This window comes from Hypomesus nipponensis, chromosome 9 (assembly GCF_054491055.1).
Source record: "Hypomesus nipponensis isolate SF chromosome 9, ASM5449105v1, whole genome shotgun sequence".
NCBI classification, from domain to species: Eukaryota; Metazoa; Chordata; class Actinopteri; order Osmeriformes; family Osmeridae; genus Hypomesus; species Hypomesus nipponensis.
Window position 1 is genome coordinate 23668513 of NC_140369.1, and position 16425 is coordinate 23684937.

The 16425-nt window shown below is 38.5% G+C and overlaps 1 protein-coding gene across 2 annotated transcripts; it reads left to right on the forward strand.

Moving 5' to 3' along the window:
* Positions 1 to 19: 19 nt before the first annotated feature.
* On the forward strand, positions 20 to 14240 carry hvcn1 (hydrogen voltage-gated channel 1). 2 transcript variants are annotated; one of them, XM_084706086.1, is made up of 7 exons: positions 20 to 325; positions 3867 to 3928; positions 5962 to 6133; positions 9731 to 9835; positions 10027 to 10258; positions 13125 to 13237; positions 13902 to 14240. In XM_084706086.1, exons 3-7 carry the CDS (start codon positions 5966 to 5968, stop codon positions 13956 to 13958), a joined length of 675 nt encoding a protein of 224 aa, XP_084562212.1. In that variant the 5' UTR covers positions 20 to 325; positions 3867 to 3928; positions 5962 to 5965; the 3' UTR covers positions 13959 to 14240. The 2 variants fall into 2 exon arrangements, with proteins under 2 accessions (XP_084562212.1, XP_084562211.1); XM_084706085.1 differs by lacking the exons at positions 20 to 325; positions 3867 to 3928 and adding an exon at positions 3939 to 4339.
* Positions 14241 to 16425: the final 2185 nt, after the last annotated feature.

Below are 16425 nucleotides of genomic sequence, written 5' to 3' on the forward strand. Positions count from 1 at the left end.
AATCAAGGATTGACTCATGTTTAGTAGTTGTATTCCCAACAGATGTGGTTATATTCTCACGACATAATGCTTTGTTGACTTTGGCCCCAATCCTTAAAGGCCGATTTATACTTCTTCGTTTTTACAGAGACGGACAGAAAGAACGCCCTCTCTGACGAGGAACGCCCTCTCTGAGCCCCTCGGAAAGTTCTACATGCACCTCCTGATTTTCCTGACTGTCCGTCCGTCATTTTACAGATATCCCTTGGCTGTGATTGGTCCGTATTGGTCCGGGCGGGGTTGCCGTGACCAACAAGACGAACAGAATCCTTTGACTGCCATTGCTGTAAATTAACAATTCATATTTCAGCTAAACAGTATATGTAAATCAGCATTAGAATTAAAATGTAATGAGAAATGGGAAGTGTAGTTGCTGAAAATGTGCTTATTTTATTGATGACACGGATAATTTGTAAATATGCTCCGACTTTTTGATAACCTAGCTAGCATCGCAGCGCCACCTACTCTTCTGGCAGGGATTTTTTTTCAGCACCCACAGCCTTCGGAGTACTATAAATTCAACCAATCCGTACATCCGTAACAGAGTCGAAGTAGTATAAATCGTCCTGAAGGCCCATGTTGCAGGGTGTACATTGGTTCTCTGTAGTCCCAGAAAACGTTTTAAAGTCACTCCAGGCATCACATCTGTCCACATTGATATATTTTCCACCTTTTCTTTAGGCTATTTTATTATCCTTAATTTGCTCATGTCATTTTATCAAATTACAGTGGATCTTGAGACCTATGGAATATGTACATTTGTTCCTAATTTTATGTGATTTTAGTTTCTTTAATTATCCTATGTTTATTATTCGAACATATTTTCTAACATATCCTTTCTATATAATTGTCTCATCGAACATCATCACATATGCCAGAGTTTTCCTTGTTTTTTGCCTCTCGCAAACCATTCAATACTGTTGCGATCTAGTGACATTGTTAGGTGGCGCTGTAAGGGTCCTAGAACTGCGGTCCTGAAGCTGCAGTTCTCCGGGGTCTCTGGCTCTGCAGGTTCATACTATTGCTCTGAACAGCACCGCCGTCCGTCCATCTATGCAAAGATCAAGCAGCCATCGCCGTCCGTCCATGCGAAAACTCCCCCTAGCGAAGACGTGCATCATGGTCGTATCTAGCCCTATTTTGGAGGGGCAAAAGTTTAATTAGCCCCCCCAAATAAAAAAATTATATTCATATTATTCATATTTTAAATCCAAATTTGTTAATTTATCTTCCTTAATCCCACTAGAGGAGACTATTTAAAAGGATATATTTTTTAAATTATTCTGGGGGAACATGCCCCCAGACCCCCCTAGTTTTGCTGGGTCACAGCAAAAATAATATTTTTTATGTAGGGGCTTAGCCCCCCCCCAAAAGTGGGAACCTAGATTCGCCCCTGACGTCCATATGGACGTCCACGACGCTCTGCCTCTCTGAATATCTTAACTTCAAACTAACGGTCACGCAGTGGCGGCTGCTGGTCTTTCAAAGAGGGGAAGCTCATTGTCGGCCTACATCCTAAAAACGTTCCAAGTTCACTGGCTAGTTCACCCCTACGACACTAGCCTAACCTACTGAATTAATGAATGAATGAACGATGAAAGAAAACAATATTAATCTCGTAGGAGGAAAGGTGGAAATTAGGTTAAACTCAAACAAGGACCGTGGTGTATAATTGTATGAAATGTATGATGAAAATTGGTTAGCAATTTCGCCAAGTAAATACCAAGAAATAGGTTGCAGCAGCTCTTTCGACTACGACTATGCAGAATCCGTGATGGGACTGAGCTTGAATAGCTTCGGTGACTTTTTATAGTACATAATTACTGTCAATCAAAAGGAGATGTCTTTCGACAGACCCTCCAATCATCACGTGGAAGCCCAGCATCCAGGCCAGCCCACTCCTCCATTCACCCTCAGAGACGCTGAGCGTCCTGGGCGGGACATAATCGCAGAACTTATCCAATGACCGTATAGTTTCGAAGCACTGAAAAAAACTGTTCAAAGCGAAGTCCATGGAAGCTGAGCTTCAACAGGGAAATGCACTGTGGAACTACGGGAATGTATGAGAAGTATATCAGTCAGGAGTCGACCTGAAACAGCTGATTCCAGGGGCAGCGCCAGATAATTGTTAATGCAGGTGCTAAGGGGGTGCTAGATCATTGACAGCGGGAGCTGCGCAATTCTATATATAGCCTATATAAATAATATCTAAGCGGCCTGGGCCGGAGTGGGACCCATTTTCAGCCCGGCAGTGTAATGGCCAAAGCCAGCCCATCCCCCACCAGGGGCGGAGCCATACGTTGAACAACGTAACAACTAGGTTCGGGGCTTAACCCGAACCTAGAACCTATAGTCAAGGTTTTGATGCAAGGTGAATTCGGAACTTCACATGAATGCGAGCGTGCATAGCGCTCGAGCGCAATTTTTTTCATTAATATCTGTGCAAAATAGTTTTTTAGAGCTTTCTGTAGGCTAATATAACATTTCGTTGGACTCATATTGTAATATTTTCCGGAAATTACAACCCAAATTTGTACCTCAAAGATTCAGGGCTTTTGAGAAAACATTTTTCCTACCCTTGCAGGAACCTAGATTTATGAAGTGACAGAAATGTCTTTCTTTGCCTGGCTTTTTCAGTTCCTTTTGGCTACTTTTCCCATCCATTTTATTCTTTTTACATCAGCTTAATCTTGATAACTTCACAACAATACATGATTGTTTAGGGTTGTCTCCGTGGCAACAAACTTGGTACGCACTTGTGTTTGAGAAAGAGAGCATGCACGACAACTGAAAACGACACTTTTGAATCCACGTTCTGATCATGCGTTTATTTACATTAAAACCTAGTATAGCCTATTAGCTTACTTATCAGTCACACCGTAACTCAACACATCGTTTTATTCGGTGTGTGAAAAAGAACAAAAGAGAAAGCAGGCGATCTGCTGGACCAATTAATGAGCGGGCAGAGCGGCCCACCGTGAATTCTGCCGATACCCACTCCGGGCTTGAATACAAATGTAATCTTCGCCTCAATGCTGCAGTGTTAGATGCGAGGAATGGTTTGCGACTTCCATGCATTTATTTAGGCAGAACAGATGAATTCTGATCACTGTTGTCGTGACCACGCCGTGCATTTCTCTAGTTTGCTCACCAAAACCACCCGAACCCCGCTCTCTCCCACTCCCGGTCGTCCCCTCCCTCTCGCGAGACAACCCCCCCCCCCCCCCCATGGGTCTCAACAACAGAACCACATCAACCTTGCTGAGAACATTAGTGCATAACACAAACACATGTAAACATTCGTCTAACCGATTGACTGACAATAACAGGAACACAATAACTCAGCTCGTTACACTATTAATAAATTAGCAATATTTTTGGGGGTGCTATCAGGGTGCCTTGGTCTTTCTTGGGGGTGCTGAAGCACCTGCTAGCCCCTCCCTAGTGATGCCAATGCACTATTGCATCGTTCTCTTGCACTATCTGTAAAAAAAAAAAGTTAGATTGTAAATTATGACTACTTATATTTTATTTTGTATTCTCCTTAGTAATAGCTAGACCCCCCTTAGTTTTAGCTAGACTTTGCTCCTTTTGTATAGTTAGTCCACATATTTAAGTTTCAATATTTCTATATGTTTAATGTATGCATCTCCCTGCCAAAGTAAATTCCTTGTTTGTGCAAACATTCATGGCGAATAAAATCCCTTCTGATTCTGATTCTGATGGCTGATTCGGAACGAACTCGTCTTCGATGAACGTGTTCTAAAGCATTTAAAATGTTAACACAATAGTAAATATCTAACCATGATTTTTTTTTTTATGTTAAGGAAGTTGAAGCCGAGCTTCCCTTGCAGTCTTAAAGAAATCGCCACTGCGGTACCGAAAGGCTGTAAGTAGCTACTGTGCATTCAGTGTTCAATCTAGACTTTTGTTGGATCATTTTGAACCACCACAGCAAGAAACGACGTAATTTGCAAGTACGAGAGCATCAACAGTTGTCCACATTTTTACAACAGTTAAACTGTACTTCCCAACGAAGTACGGACAGTCAAAAGAAACATTTTAGGCTGGAAATTGGCCACACGCTTCCTGTAGGAAAGGGCTTGCACATGCAGGCGGAGCTTGGGTCCCGTGCTAAGGAGGATATTTAACCATTTTTGTAAACTCCAGTCCAAAAGTGCTAAATACATTAGCAGGTACGAAGTACCTTTGATGTGCCAATTTAAAAGCCTTTCTCGCCAATCTAAAGAAGTGGACTATCCAATCTTTTTTCGTCCGAGATCTAAAGTTGTCTACTCAGGTAACATATCCATCGCTTTATTCTTTAAAGTCGGTTACTCTGACGGGTCGAACCTTATTGGCTCCTTCACATTTTGATGAGTAGATTAACTTTAAAATATATGTAATGCCCTTTTGCCCACAAATCTACAATCCACAAGGACACATTATTTTATAAATGTTTAGAATTTTACTAAGAGAAGTATCTTACTTTCATATTCAGATGATTTTTTCAATACTTTGTAAAAGTGCTTTGCAATTGCATCTTGGAGCCTTCTTGTAAGCCTCCACACCATGAGTTTGGGACATTTCTCTAATTATTTCTTGCAAATGCTCTCAAGGTCAGTTCAGTTACCTGTAACCTTAAGATATTTTCCAAGGTTGGGGTTCTGGGTTTTAGTAACTGTCAAATCTTGTACAGACAGGTTTGTGTCTTTTTAGATATGTAATTTGTCTAGTCATGTGGGGTTAAACTACTGTTTTTGAAGCACCCATTTAGCAATTGGCCATACAGTCACAATTTCTTTTTACCTACATATATTGTAGTCTTTTAGGTTTAGCATAAATTTGCAAGTCAGAATGATTTGGCAGATATTGCAAGATATTGTACCATCTTCACTTCTCCTTATGACTAGGATTACAAATACATGAAATATGCTAACAAAACCCACCAACAAAGGAAGTTGTATGTGGCCAAATATCTGTGCAGTCTAACGATTAAAGTGAGAGGAATTACCCCAGCGATTGCTAACTTTGACTGGCCTCTGAGTGATGTATGTCAGTGCTAAATCAGGCGAGTGTCTTTCCTCCAATCTAGATATACAGGAAAGGTGTCAGGTCACCTCTTAAGTGCCACGAGACCGCATCTTAGGGTGAATAAGGGTTCTAAGCAGTGACTTTGCACAATTCTCGGTTAACTAGTTATTTTTTACTTAGAGAAGGGAAATTATCTGTCAAAAAGTGTATTCAATAAAAAAATATATATTTTACCAGTAGGCAGCCATTATCCGTAGGGTACATGACTGAAGTAGATATCTTCTCCAACAAAGTTGACCCTGCTTAACAATTGGCAAGCCAGGGTACACATCAATACAGACACAGTTCCCAGTCGTGGTGTGAGGTGTAAAACATACAGAAATATCAGTGGTAAAATGTAAGTAAAAAAATTGACCCATCTACAACAAATGCATGCACACAGAAATTGTACCCTCACTAGTTGAGCATATTTTAAATTTAATTTGCTACAGTTTTGATCATCACAGTCACAGTCATACATTTGTTGCAACAGAGACATGTTGTTGCCCCAGCGTGATTAAAGCCCAGGAAGTTACAGTAACCTGTTTGCAGCCACTGTTACGCCAGATTAGCTGCTGGAAGGCAAAATATGTGGAACCAGTTCACTATATTAAAACCACAATTTAAAAGTTGTACTTTTCATCCAGTGAGACTAATTAAAAGTGATAAGCTTTATCATTGTCGTTATTAACCGTTATAGCTTGTAACATTTGCTAAATTATTTCAAATTACATAAATTACATACATCAGATGACTGTTTTCTCATGCAATTTGTTAATCGTTTTACACACAAATAATTGAAAATTTCTTAAATAGGTTACTGTCTTTCATAATTTCCTCCTTCCACAGCACTATGACACGGTTCCTGAGACATTTTACAGTTGTGGGCGACGATCATGGTGTAAAATGGGATGAAGAACTGCATGAGGCGAGTGAGGAGCTGGGCCCAGCTACGGGACGATTTCAAGGACTTACCTTCCAAGATTCAATGCGAAGACTGTACAGCTCCAATAATTTCCAGGTAACATTCATTGCTACATAAACACATCACCACCAAGAGGGATTATAGATATTCTAATATTCAAGCTAGGGTACAATTACTTCCTTCTAGCCACCTCAGTGTCCCAACCTAAACATAATTAGAGCAGTTTGATGCCAAACTGGGACAGAGTAAAGAACAAAAGCTATTGAGATCACATAAGTTATAACAAATCCTGTAGATACATTTAACAAAGGACTTTAAGAATGGCTTTTGCAAAAGGATATTGCAATGTATAAATAAAGTGACAGTTCTTACTTGGATTATGTCTATTTGCATTTGAGATTTGGATCATGGCTCATTGCATTTGAGATATTTCTCAATAAGTCTCAACTTTAAGAATGTTTTAGTAAATATCAAGAAAACCTTACTTGTAATCTTGCTCATGTGATTGCTCTTGCATCATGGGTACTGCATAGTATAACTGACCAGGTTATTCAGAGAATTGTCCAGCAATTTGATTAGAACATTTCCAGGATATTTTATACAATTCAAATAAATGTTACTGGTCACATACATAACCATTAGTGCTGTCAGTTCAATGTGTTATTAACGGCGTTAATGCAATCCCATTTTAACGGCGTACATTTTTTCTCAAGATTAACGCTCTTTTTGACCTAGCACACAACTGTTTTGTGTTGACAATCATATCGTTTTATAGATCTTGCTTCCCACAGCCTAGTAATTATCTTCTAACTTGCAATATACAGTGCTTCTTTTAGTACCTGATAATTCAAGCCTGGACCTTCCCTTTGTGAATGGATATTGAAAAACATCTAATAAATGATAACATTTTGATTGGTTCCATCAAATTTATTTTAAACAAAAAACATAAACGATATATTTAACAAAGGTAGAAGGAAAAAAAAACGTCAGGGCTGTTTACGGCAGGCAGCACAGACATATTCCTCTCAGTTGGATTTGAGCACAACACTGATGGAACCATCTGAGGCAGCTGTCACAGCCAACCTGAGATTTGGGATAAACATAAAGATTGATTTGTGGAACTATAATGAATGATCAAACATCAGGAATGGCAAAAACTGTCTGTCACCTATAATAACATTACCTCTTATACAAATAAATAGTTACTAAAACAAAGCACTGTATATAGTAAGTTAGAAGATAATTACTAGGCTGTGGGTATGCGTCCCTGAGACTGTAAGTCGTATAATTTATGTTGTCAGTTAATTTAAGCCTGTTATTGTATTAGTCTATTGTTCTTGCTAATTTAAATTAAATGGTGATTTTTGTTGTTTGTGATCTTCCCCTGTTAGCTACAGTAAATTGCATGTCTGTTGATTCAATAGCGGTTGCTGCCTTTGCTCACATTTGTATTTTAGGTGCAAAAAGCAGAATTCACATATCTCTTGAAAGCTTCCTTTTTTGGGTGTAGATTTGACTGTAAAACTGTAAAATTATGAACTTTGTGACATGACGTGAAGACATGGCTGGCGCCTAATACCATGCGGTCTACCGGGCGACATTCTCACTCAAATTTCAAGACTTTCGTGCCCCAAATCAAAATTCTGTTGTGACAGATCAATGGGGAATCACTTTCTTTCTTAAAGGCTGTCCCCCTCTACCTTTTTGGTCTTTTAAATCAAACTATTTGTATAATCCGTGTTGGGGGTCGGACAGTCCTGCCCCCACTGCTCGAAGGGGAGTAGGATTTTGACAACACTGTTATTCATACCTGCTGAAATCCACCCCCCCCCCCCCCCCCCCGCCCATATCTTGGGACTTTAAGACCTGACACACCCCAACTATGCGGGGATGTGGACAATCTGGATGGCGCCACTAACTTGGTAATAGCTTGTAAACTGGTATTGAATACAATACTTTTTTCACTACTTGACACATTTATAATGAAGCATTGGTATTTCTTTGTATAACAGGTAATGTTATTATAGGTGACAGACAGTTTTTGCCATTCCTAATGTTTGATCATTCATTATAGTTCCACAAATTAATCTTGATGTTTATCCCAAATCTCAGGTCTCAGCTGCCTCAGAAGGTTCCATCACACCAAACTGAGAGGAATATGTCTGTGCTGCCTGCCGTAAACGTTGCCTCAGCTTTCCTAGACCTTTAGCTACGGCACTAATGCTAAAGGCTTACTGATATAGCTGTCTGTCTTACTAGAACGGCGTATGTATGCATCATGCTAACGTGTGCTGAAGTTGTGACTGTGTGTGTATGTGAGAAAGACGCGTGACTGACAGAGACGGAGGGAGAGTAGGGAAAGGAAATGCAGCTGAACGAATACACTGAGTGTTTTAACCGAAATAGTGTTAAAAAAATGTTTCACGAAGCGCAATATGTGGCCGCCGGTGTTGATTCTGTGGCGCACCGCCACAAATTAGTCTATGTGTGGGAAACACTGGGTTGTGATCACTTTGGAGGACTTTAGCTATACCTTGGACAGTTAGAGATGAAGCGCGAACGTTAAGGCCCCGTCACACCAGAAAGTTCTGGTCTAATCGTTCAATTTAGAGCGTTCTAGGGCGAAGTGGACACATCTGGCGTATGACGAAACGTGTGACTATAACGCATGACTAGCGTGGGACTGACGCATGAGGAGCGTGTAACAGCAACCAAGACACCCCTGAAAACTATTAACGTGTGATGTCGTGTCACTGGGTCGCGACGACGTGTGCCAAAAGCAAACTAAGCAAACGATGAATAACAACTAAGTAACGCTAGGGTAACGACTGACTAACGATAACCAAACGCGTGCAACATTAGTCAAACGTTCCACAAAAGTTCTTCAGTGTGTCCAGCGTTTTAAATTGCACGTTTAAAAACGCTGGTCTCCATGAGAACTTTTGTGCATGTTAAAAACTTTTTGGGGGGACCAGCGTTCTCCGCCGATCACCGACGATCACCAGCGTCACCAGCGTTCACACAATGCTCTTCTGGCGCAATACTAGCGCTTTTCCAGCGACCATGGACGATTAGCAATGTCCTCTAACGTCATAGAACGTTGACCAGAACGTTATGGTGTGACAGGGCCTTTAGCTGCGCTGCTGCATGTATCGAACACATGACATTCCAGTAACTTAATTCCATGCTGTGTGTTCAAATGCTTCTTCATACTTGTTGTATTTCCTCCCTTTGACAAAATAGACTTTTTACACGCGTTACAAGTGGAGTTGTTGTCATTTTATCGTGTGAAATACAACCAAACTTTAGAACGCTTCTGCCCAGTTGCCATGTTTGCTGCAGTCTGAATAAACTATAAAAGTTTGCACATGCGCAACAGCACAGAGAACCGTTAAAGAATTTGGCTGACGATTCCAAGGAATCGGTTCACTGGGAACGTTCTCAATACCCATCCCTAATCTTCAGATCTACTTCTTCATAATGATTTCAATTTTAAATGTAGATTTTCTTTGTAGTAAAAGTGTTTATATTAACACAAACCTTCGAATCCCCAAGTAATCTTGTATACTCACTTTATAAATTAATTCATATATTAGCATCTCTATGGTTACTCTGGATCAAAAACATTTTTTTTAAGTTTAAACACAATGTATTTCCTGTATTTGACATTTTAAAGCCACTGTTATTTCACAGATAATTGTGGTGTGCCTTGTCATTCTGGATGCAATCTTTGTCATGGCCGAACTGCTGATTGACTTATCAATTATCAGATTGGAACATGGGCACTTAGCCCCTGAGGTAAGAAGAGCGCAATTTTTTTCAAATTTAATATATCAATAATTTTACTTTATGGCTATTGTATAACTTAATATTATTAATTCCCACACTAAGAATGTCTGATTGCCATATTTCAGTACATGTGATTTAAGTTTGATAACTTTAACTTGAAAAATGCACTCCAGTAAAACGACAAAACAACTGTTTATCAGGTATTTCACTACTTGAGTCTGGCTCTGCTCACCTTCTTCATGGTGGAGCTAGCTGGGAAGATCTTTGCCTACCGCCTGGAGTTCTTCATGCACAAGTTTGAGATCTTTGATGGGCTGGTGGTGATAGTGTCATTTGTGCTGGACATAGTGTTCATCTCCCATGAGGATGTGTCTGACGGGATGGGGCTTCTCATTCTCCTTAGACTCTGGAGAGTTGCAAGGATTGTTAATGGTGAGAAATTGATTGTCATTCATCTAAGGACACAACTTTGCTCAATTAATACATTTAGAATATATGAGAATGTAGTTACTGTGAGGATACAACTATTATCTATGGATTGTGATCACTGGCACATTCTTATAATTCTCAAAAGGAATATTCTAAGGTATTTTACAACCAAAACACAATTTCCAAAGCATAATAATCAGACTGATTGTATCTATACTCTATAGCAGTGGTTCTCAACCTTTTCAGTGATGTACCCCTTGTGAAATATTTTTTCAGCCAAGTACCCCCTAACCAGCGCAGAGCATTTTTGATTGAAAAAAAGATGTATAGGCCATATTACACAACGCTATGCCATTGTAACGGATGTGTTCAGGGCATGAACAGGCACAACTCATGGGTGGGTTTTTATATTTATTTGCTCCTGCAGAAGACAATGAAACAACAAATTGCCATCTTATTTTCTCTCTCTTTGCACCTCAGCTTCCCTCAAGCAATACAAAATGTAGTGTTCATTCAACATTACATCACATATTCAATGCACACTAGCTACTAGCCAAGAGCTATTCAAATTTGACCAGAAAACATTTAGCAAATTAATGTTAACATCACGAAAAACCATATCCAGAGGAGATAACAGTGCCACCTAGAGCAGGGGTTCTCAAACATTTCAGCCCACGACCCCTAAAATAATGGTGCCAGTGACTCGCGACCCCCGCATCCACGGAGGTGGTTTATGTATACGTGGGAGTAAAAATAGGCCAAAACCAAAAAAGAAAACCAAAATTGGGAAATGAGCTGTTCCCCGATTACCATTTAGAAATAGAAAAAAAAAACGGAAAGTGACCCATTTGTTTTGATAATAGAAAACGGAAAACAAAAAAACAACCCATTATCTGATTTTCTTTGATGTGCTTAAACATGGAAATCGGGAAATAAAACAGTGTGTGGAAATATTCTTTCTCAATTTTGCATAGATTTTTGTGGAGTGACCCGGAAGTTGCTCCCACGAGCTTGACAGTCACTCTGGTCCACATATTCAGGATGTCAGCAGAGGGCGCGCTGCCATTTGTACGAAAGCAAATCAGTGACATAATGTTTTGAATTTTAAAAGGAATTGAATACTTAATATTGAAATGTAAACAACACCGAATTAACATCTGAATATACATTTCAATGGAGAAAAAAAATCTGACCCAAAAAGACTCGGAAATTCAGGTCGCTCAAATTTGAGCTCCCTAAAAAATTGGACCTTAAAAATTTCTGAGACTATCAACTTTGAGCCTAAAAATGTATATCTTAAAAAATGTGAGCCTTATGGAACAATAGGTTCATTGTAATCAATAGGAAATCATTGTTTAAATAGGCTATGATTGGTATGAATTGTGTTTAGTTATGCATTGTGTTTGTGAATGATGTTATAATTTAGATGTCTGGTAACCTTTTTGAAAACCTTTCTTCAAAAAATACAATTTAAACTGTACTTATAGAGAATACAACAAGATATGTAAAGCAATACCGATACCATTATTACAGTTCGTTCATTACATTTAGTCATTTAGCAGACGCTCTTAAGTGTCTTGCCCAAGGACACAACGTCATTTGGCACGGCCGGAAATCGATCTGGCAACCTTCAGATTACTAGCCCGATTCCCTAACCGCTCAGCCACCTGACTCCCAGTTCAAAGCACATTGTTATATGTAAGAATAAGACCTTTACCTAATGTTTTTATTAATGATTGTACTTTATTTGACAGTAAATGTAATAATACATATATAAGTGATGCTTTGAAATCCAAATCTTTTTTTTATAACAGAGGATTGTGTGTACAGACTCCGAATATGGTTGCATTGTCCATTAAAAAAATAACATTTCAAATTCATTAAATGGCCCATTTCCCCAAAAGTCAAAGAAACTCACTTTAAAATTATTTATAAAATATATCCAGTCGCTGACTTTCTTAGAAAAATGTTAAAATTTGGTGTAGAACCACAGAATGTATAGTATAATATGTCTAATATAATATATAAATCCTTAAACAGGCTTTGGTAGAACCTTCTTTATTTTGTGAGGTGGCTGATGAGACTCTGGAAACATGCTTCAGTCCGATGTAATCAAATTTTGCATTGAGGCTCTATTGCTCTGCGAGCAATTTTATCGTTCATCTGCTCTCCTATGCGCCCTCTGCTGACATCCTGAATATGTGACTGTCAAGCTTGTGGGAGCAACTTCCGGGTCACAACATAAAAATCTACGCAAAATTGAGAAAGAAGATTTCCACACACTATATTACTTTCCGATTTCCATGTTTAAGCACATCAAATCAAATAACGGGTTGTTTTTTTGTTTTCCGTTTTTGTTTTCCTATTTCTAAGTGGTAATCGGAGAAAAGCTTGTTTCCCGATTTTGGTTTTCTAAATTTAAAACGAAAATCCATTGGCCGCAAAATACACGGACCGGTTTCTTGCTAATACTGAGTTCAAACCAGTTGTTGACCTTAGAGTAGAGCCTTGAACTTGCCAGATGATGGCGACATTGGTTAGATCTTTTGAGTAAGGGCTGTATTCTGTAAACATAGTGTTTATACGCTGTATGTAATGGATAATTTTAGACAATTTTTTTTTTCAAACATACGTAATTGTCGTCTCTAGAATTCAAAGTAAAATGAGAGCTGCAATGTATGATAAATATACTAAGTAATCTGTGAAAAAAATACCTTTTTGTGCATATGGCAAATGTATGGGGTCTTTTGTTTCAGCACATGTAAGATGACACAAAAACATTTACATTTTGAAGATTGTAAATCTGTAAAACAGATTTATAGTTCATTGGACATACATTTTAGACATCTACTCTGTCATGTCTTCACAGGGATCCTTGTATCTGTGAAAAACCGTGCTGATCACAAAATTCACAAGCTGAAGGAGAGCAATGACCATCTTGTCCAACGTGTTGGTGAACTACAAGAGTGCAATCTCAAAATGGTGAGTCAAAATAACTCATTTCAATGTTAAAAACACAAAAAATCCTCAAGGTATAGTTATGTTTCAGGCCAATATTATTCAAACATCCAGAGCTTTCAGATAAGAGCTTCCTACAGGAGTTTCAGAACTTTTATGTTTGTTGGATCAGTGAGAACATTTTTACAAATAGCAACAAAAATATTTCATTTGATTCTGAGTCCAGTACAAAAAACATAAGGTGATGTGCTACAACCAAATACTACCCAACAGATGTGGATAATATTTTGCAATAAATGGGTATTTACAATGTGAGTTGATGTAGCAGAGGGCTTTACAATTGGTTGTGATACAGCGGAAATATTAGCAATTATTTTTGAGGGGATTTTGATTGGAAGTGACCCAAACCAAAGTAACTATGGATGCGCCATGCCCATAATGTGTGTGTAAAGGTAAGATTGTGTCAGTTTACAAAGAAAAGAGTCCAGTTTAACAACACAAAGGCTTGTTTTTACAGACTTGTTCAACTGAGCTTATGGATGGATGTGTCTATCAAATACTGAGAAATGTAAAAAAGGTTATGACAATAATAGATTGTGCTATGTCTCGTACCAACCATCCACTATCCAGGTTATAACATTTTGATCCTGAATTACTACTCTGAAATCTCTTTTCCTTTTCTTTATAGGAACAGGAAAACTCTAAATTTCGAGCTCTCTTGAGACAGCACAACATTGAATTCTAAGTTTGGGGGAAACCCACATTTGGATTTGGTTGTATTCATATTTTCAATGAACCAGTTTGAATAAAAGGTGTGTGTGGCAAAAGGTTTCATTCATAAAATGCTACACAATGTAAATATTTTTTACGATGTCTTCTATGTTTTGCTAAGAATGCCTAAAGTTTATAAAAGGTAGTGTGCTAAATGGAACAACCCTTTTTGGAAGTAAAAAGATTAAAGAACAATCCTGTCACTGGGGAGACAAGTGATTCATAAATAAATATAATAAATACAGTTGCAAGAAAAGTTTTGTCAATTTTTTTTGTAATCCACCTTTTTCAATCTCACATTTTGAGTTATTATTAACAAGCTGGAAACGTTATTAATAAAATAAAAACCTTACATGTTATCCAACACTAAGGTGATACTCCAAAGATATACCGTTTCAAAGAGTGTGTGAGAATTCAGCTGTAAGCCAGATTTTACCTCAGTAGTTACAACACTTGACTGCATATCAAGAGGTTGTAGGTTCAAATATGTTTGTAGTTTTGGAGAAAAGCGTCTGCTAAATACATACATTAAATTATTACATTTATTACTATGGAACTGTATGGAATACTAGAATTCTGCCCTCTCTGGCCACATGCTTTGAAAATTGTATGCTATGCAACACTCAAGGCCGATTTATACTTCTGCGTTTTTACGCACACGCACACGGGGAACGCCCTTTCCTTCAAGAAACGCCCTCGCAGAGCTCTGCGTGCGCCTCCTGATTTTCCTGACTATCCGTCTGTCCGTGCGTCTTTTTACGGATACCCCTTGGCTATGATTGGTCCGTATTGCGTCAGGGGTGGGGGGCGAGGTTGCCGTGACCAACAAGAGAACAGAATCCTTTGACCGCCATTGTTGTACGTTTTTACAACTCTTATTTCAGCTAAACAGTACATGTAAATCAGCATCTGAATTAAAATGTGACGAGAAAAGGACAGTGTAGTTGCTGAAAATGTGCTTATTTTATTGATGAAATGGTTCATTTGTAAATTTGCTCCGACTTTTCGATAACCTAGCTAGCATCGCAGTGCAGCGTCATCTACTGTTCTGGCTGTGAATTGCTTTCAGCACGCAGAGCCGTCGGAGTAGTATAAATTCAACCAGTCCGTCAAACTCTGTGCGTGCGTCGGTCCGTTAACGGAGACGCAGAAGTATAAATCGGCCTTAAGGGTACATTAACTACCATGTAACTACATAGCACATATTTATAACAACACTGTAGTTACATAAGAACTGTTGTGTAGTCACACTTTATGGTTTATTGGTACATTTGTGACACGGTCTGGTGAAAAGGGGCATTGTCTGCCAATGTAATTTCTAGTGTTTTTACAGATTGCGAAAGTGCAGGTTGTAAGCTTTCAAATGATGGGTCGTACATTGAAATCTGAAAATAGTTGAAGAAGATACGCATTCCTAAATGTTGATAAACCTGGATAGCTCTAGCCCAGATATTCGGCTTGTTAGGGAATGTTAAGATTGATATTCGGCTTGTTGGGAATGTTCAGATTGAGCTTGTTAAAGGAACCCTTAACAACATCCAGTCATCCCCCATAATGTGCCTTTTAACAGTTGTTATAACCTACACTTTTAACGCTTGGTACTATTTTAATTATATAGTCATTCCTATTCTCACTACCAGTGTTGGTACTCAAAAAAGTAATATTAGTTATTACTTATTACTGTTCAGTAAAAGTAGTGTGATTAAGTTACATTATTACTTTATACAAAGTAATATTATTACTTATTATTTTACTTTTACTCAGTGTGTGAACTACGGGGGGGGAACACAACAGGTCGAGGGTGTCAATACATTTATATATCGTGCTTACCTGTAATTGTAAATATTACTTAACGCCCTCGAGAAGAAGTTGACTCCCCTGATTGTCATTGTATAATTCGCACTCTGCTTTTACTATAACTTTTAGTAGCGTAGTAGAGTTGTGGAAACGGTTCGCCATCTCTTATGGTTTAAAGTAGGGATACACCAATCAGACTTGTTCAGTCCTGATGCCGATGCCTGGGCTTTGTGTATCTGTCGATACCCGATACCGATCCGATTCCGTTGTTGAATTAATAATAAACTCTATACCTTCCACCTTATACCTTCCTTCCACCATTTGGAAGAGACTAAAGGCACCAGACTTTCCTAACTAAACATGACTTTCCTAACTAAGACTAAATAACAGACGTGATGTACTGAATTCTTATTTATTTGTTATTTAAAAAACAATAGTGCATTCAAACTTCGAAAATAGAATGTAATCAAATATATTAAAATAAATAAATGTGGCAGTAGAAACAAAATAGTGTATTGGTCAAACATACAATAGTAGTCAAACAGTTACCAAACATCGTAAACGTAAAAAAAAAAGATCTGTATTCTTATTTATTTGTTGTTGCTGGTGTGTGAACCATAGAAGATTTTAGCTTGAAGCACCGT

Excerpts from the sequence above, each read along its gene's own strand:
- hvcn1 (XM_084706086.1), top strand. The coding sequence starts at position 5,966 with ATGACACGGTTCCTGAGACATTTTACAGTTGTGGGCGACGATCATGGT. Across the intron at positions 6,134-9,730 it reads ACAGCTCCAATAATTTCCAG|ATAATTGTGGTGTGCCTTGT; the intron begins GTAACATTCATT and ends GTTATTTCACAG. Across the intron at positions 10,259-13,124 it reads AGTTGCAAGGATTGTTAATG|GGATCCTTGTATCTGTGAAA; the intron begins GTGAGAAATTGA and ends ATGTCTTCACAG.